General features: G+C 38.4%; 1 protein-coding gene across 1 annotated transcript; it reads right to left on the minus strand.

The window, feature by feature from the left end:
• Nucleotides 1-3,018: 3,018 nt before the first annotated feature.
• Nucleotides 3,019-3,891, minus strand: LOC141614378 (uncharacterized). Its single transcript, XM_074433126.1, has one exon. The coding sequence runs from the start codon at nucleotides 3,889-3,891 to the stop codon at nucleotides 3,019-3,021; it is 873 nt and encodes a 290-aa protein (XP_074289227.1).
• Between the last annotated feature and the right edge of the window lie 1,366 nt (nucleotides 3,892-5,257).

Genomic DNA, 5,257 nt, shown 5'->3' on the forward strand with positions numbered 1-5,257 from the left:
AGCTAGCCCCTACGTGGGAAGGCCCTTACTTAATTGACTCAATCATCAGACAAGGAGCATTCAAGCTCCAAATATTAGAAGGAGAAATGATCCCAAGATCTTGGAATGTAACACATTTGAAATTATTCCATGTATAAATTCTATGTCAGGCCTAAACCAGGTAAAAACTATATCTTTACTTTCAGTGATTCAACCTGACGTGCTATCTGAAAAATTACGTGTTTCACATGTTCTATGTGCAATCCATATCTATATATGCAAATAACCCAATTTCTCTTATTTTTGAATCCTGAACAATTATACATGATAAATGTTTATATGCATAAATATTCAGGATTGAGGGCTACTCTACTGTACATTAGACCTCTTATTTACGTACTTTTTTAAAAAAAAAAATTGCACTTCACTGTGCCTAACGAGTTGGTAACCATGACCGGATACGGTAAATAGCAGGACCAATCAGGCATGAAATAATTGCCTGACCTGACTAATTTGCTGCACACTTCTACAACCGGCTGGAAGCAGCAAGATGGTGCAAGGGTGTTTTATCCCGACCATCAGTCTAAATGCCCTCTTGACAAGCCGAATACCAAGCCCTCTAGCCAGGCAGAGGACATAAGCCCTCCTGGCAGGCCGGTTTTCCCACACCTTCAACCACTATGGCAAAAACTATATGTGGTTGAATGAATTACGATGGCTTTAATCGCAAGACAGGTTAACAGGTTCAAAAATTTAAACAGGTTGACAGGACTAGAAAAACAAGGTTCACAGGCTTATATTTCTTTTGACTCGATTAACATTAACCATACTCCTCTCATGGGCAGCGAGCCATAGAAACATTCGGATTCGTTGTTGAACTGGTAAGCGCCATATCGTGCACCACAAAATGGGTTCTGGCGTGGTCGAAGTGTCTTCCCCTTTCAAGAATCCTAAAGCGGATTTAAGCGAGAACTTCCCGGACGACGTGCCTACCCAGTATAAAGAATCTTCGAGCTCAGGGTTATTAGCAAGGGAAATTGAGGCTATCTTTTGGAGTATGTCTTGTGGTAACAAATCAGAGAATAAATCCCATTTCCACCCATGATTCTCGTCCCAAAGCACGCTAACCGTCATACCATTAATAGTGTCGGGGATAGGAGCTAATGTGTGATCAGACAAGCAAGTCCCGTCTACCCAAGAATGGTCCCAAAACAGAGTACGATGATCGTTTCCCACGATAGTAGCAGTGCCCCTAACAATCGTTTTTGCTTGAGACGAAATTCCGGCCCAAACATTTGACATGTTATTTTTCGCTTGGAAAACATCATTATCACAACGGTTGTTGCAGTATTTAGCTCTTAGCACATGGGACCAAAGACTAGTAGGCTCGAAAAGAACTCTCCATCCTAGCTTTGTAATAAAAGCTGCGTTTGCTTGATGGGCAGATTGGATGCCGAGACCTCCCATCGACTTCGGTTTTTAGATGTTCTCCCTAGATACAAGGTGCACTGATTTTTTTTCCTCACTTCCGCCCCACAAAAAACGACGAGATTTTCGATCTATAGAGTCGCAAACCGTTCTTGGAATTTTTGCCGTTTGCATACTATAATTGGCTATAGTAGTTAATGTTGATTGAACAAGGGTTGATCGACCGGCAAGACAGAGCCTTTCTGTTGACCAGCCAGCGAGCCGTTTATTAATCTTGTCTTCCAAGTGAGCGAATGTATGACGGGTCACCCGTCCATTTATAGTTGGCATACCAAGGTAGGTACCTAAATCTAGTGTCTCTTCGAAGCCTACGGTACTACATACGCCTGCCTAGACACTAATTCCGTGTTTTTCGAGAAGAATACACGAGATTTGGCTGCACTGATTTTCGCATCTGATGCTTTACAAAAATGATTGAGAACCTGCTTTATCACCAGTGCTTGCTCCTCGGTTGCTTCCCCAAAAATTACCATATCATCTGCGAAAAATAAATTAGTGATCTCAGGGCCATTTCGACATATGATGATTGGCTTCCAGTTTTTATTCCGGATTTCTGAATCAATAGCTTGTTGCAATTTTTCCAAGCACATAACGAATAAATAAGAAGAAAAAAAGGATCCCCCTGCCGGACTCCTCTTGTTGGACTAAATTGCTCCGTAGGTTCACCATTCTAGAGAACTCGCATACGTGTTGAGGTAACACATTCCATGACAACATCAATAAGGAGAGGAGGAAAACCCATATCACTGAGGGTAGCATGAATAAACTCCCAGCGAAGGCGATCATACGCGTTTTCTAAATCGATCTTTAACGTCATAAAACCGATTTTTCCTTTCTTTTTGTTCATAGAATGGATCATCTCTTGGAAATAACAATATTATTAGTAATTTGTCGACCAGGAACGAACCCACTTTGTGTCTCGGATATAACATGGGACAGTACCTTCTTTATTCTGTTAGCCAAGATTTTGCTGATGATCTTATAAGCCACATTACATAAGCTAATAGGACGGAACTGAGAAACCGACTCTGGAGTGTCGATTTTTGGGACAAGGACAATATGAGTGTCATTTAATCCTTATGGCATTCCATTACCCTCAAGTGCCCTGATTACCAAGCATAAGGATTTCTCGATTAACGACCAATTTTTCTGATAAAAGAGCGCTTGAAACCCGTCCGGCCCCGGAGCTTTTAGAAAACCCATATGGTTAATAACTTGTTCGATTTCGGCTATTGAATATGGTCTATTTAGCCAGTCCCAATCCTTACTACCGAAGTCTTAAAATAAATCCCTAGGTAGTCCTTCGATAACACTCGAAATATTATCATCCGTATATAGGTTTTTAAAGTATTCAACCACCAATCTTTTAACATCAAGCAGATCATCCAACCATAACCCTTCGTCGTTCTTCAATGAAACAATACGGTTGCGCCACCGTCGAACAAGAGTACTAACATGGAAATAGGATGTATTTCGGTCTCCATCTTTAATGAATTCCACTCTCGATTTTTGATACCATAATAATTCTTCTTGGGCAAGCACTTCATCCAATTATTTTCGTAACTTTGCTTCAAGCTTTATCAATTTGCCCTGCCGTGCTATAGCTAGTTCCCGTTGGCACCCTCCAATTCTAGCAATGAGCGAACGTTTTCGTCGAAAAATGTCCCCAAAAACATCCGAGTTCCAGGTTTGCAATTTTTTAGATAATAAATCAAGCCGGGACAAAAAGCTCCCTTCTGATGGCCAGCTATCCTCAATAAAGTTTTTAAATTTTCCGTGCGTCATCCAACAAGCTTGAAACCGAAAGGGTCTATTAAGGGAATTAAGAGGGACAAAACCGTTTGGAGATATAAAGAGAGGGCAGTGATCTGACTGGAAGGCTGGAAGGTGTCGAACCATAGCATCCTCGAACATAATCCCCCAAGTAGCATTACATAGAGCCCTATCAAATCTCGCACTTTGTCGTGTCTCAACCGAGTTACCCCTGCCCCATGTATACGACGCACCAGAAAAGGCTAGTTTAAGGAGCACGCAGTTTTCAATCCAATTGTTAAAATTTTCACACCGTCTTGCCATATTCGAGTCCCCTCCTTGCCTTTCACTTAAACTTCGAGTTTCATTAAAATCACCGGCAAGAAGCCAAGGTTGATTATTATTTCGGGCAAAGTTTTCCAGTTCAACCCACAATTCCCTACGATTTGATGGGTCGGGGCTAGCGTATACAGCAGAGAAGAACCAAGGAAGCTCTCCATTACGAGCTATTTCGATAGTAATAAATTGCCGATGTTCATTCACCGGGTGAACAATAACTATATCCGTATTCCAATATAACCAAATACCGCCACTAAAACCATTAGCGTTCACACGAGACTGCCCTTTATAACCCAAAATAGTGCCGAGTTTAATTGCGTGGTCACTTCCCATGTGTGTTTCAACGAGTGCTAAAACTGTAGGTTTATAAGTACGCACCACTTCTTTAATAACGCTTATTTTATTCTTACTGCTTGTGCCTTGGACGTTCCATACCATGAAAGTGATATGGGGTAGGTTAGGTGACAAGTTCGGGATTCGTGTACTCATAAAATCAGGTACATAATTTAACCAGGATAAATAAGCTCGACTTACAAGCTTGAGAATGTTGTCAATACTCCATGGTATCGACTTACTAAAGTTATACTTGTGAAACACAGAAGTTACACTCTTAAAAATACTCAAATGTCGTAAACTTGTCTTAAAATTACAAAAAGTCAAAAAAATATACTTCGAATTCACTTTTTAATATAAAGTTGCACTATTTTGAGTAGGAAGTTATACTTGTAAAACACTGAAGTTATACTCTAAAAACTACTAAAATGTCGTATAACTTGTCTTAAAATTACAACAAGTCAAAAAATATCCGTCAAAATCACTTTTTAGTATAAAGATGCACTATTTTGAATTAAAGTTATATTCGTAAATCACAAAAATTGCACTCGAAAAAATATTGAAATGTCGTAAGAATAATTCATGTCAGCCGACCCCAAATCATTTTGGGATTAAGGCTCTGATGTTGTTGTTGTTGTTGTTGTTGTTGTCGTAAACTTGTCTTAAAATTACAAAACTAAAAAAAAAAAATACTTCAAATTCACTTTTTAATATAAAGTTGCACTATTTTGGATTAAAGTTATACTCGTAAAACAGAGAAGTTGCACTGTAAAAAATACTGAAATGTCGTAAATTTGTCGTAAAATTACAAAAAGTCAAAAAATATCCGTCAAAATCACTTTTTAGTATAAAGTTACACAAATTTGGACTAAAGTTAAACTTGTAAACACAAAAATTGCACTCAAAAAATTACTAAAATGTCGTAAACTTGTCTTAAAATTACAAAAAGTTCAAGATATATATACTTCAAAATCACTTTTTAGTATAAAGTTGCACTATTTTCGATTAAAGTTATACTCATAAAACAAAGAAGCTACACTCTAAAAAATACAGAATTGTCGTAAACTTGTCTTAGTGTTTTTGAGAGAGGGAAGTGAAATCTGTGATATGTGAAAGAAGTGGATTAGAGGAGAAGTTATACTGAATTAGTGATTAATTAGGATGGATTAGTGACGGAGGAGAGAGTTTGTGAGATTAGCCATTAAACACTTTTTTGTGAGTTGATCTTGTCCATCATTTTTATCATCCAAGGACCTTAATAGAATTTATGGACTTATAACTATATAATAGACTTAGCTGATATCTCTCTCTCTCGCTCTCTCTCTCGCTCTCTCTCTCTCTCTATATATATATATATATAAATAAA

The sequence above is a fragment of the Silene latifolia genome, chromosome 11, assembly GCF_048544455.1.
Source record: "Silene latifolia isolate original U9 population chromosome 11, ASM4854445v1, whole genome shotgun sequence".
NCBI lineage: Eukaryota > Viridiplantae > Streptophyta > Magnoliopsida > Caryophyllales > Caryophyllaceae > Silene > Silene latifolia.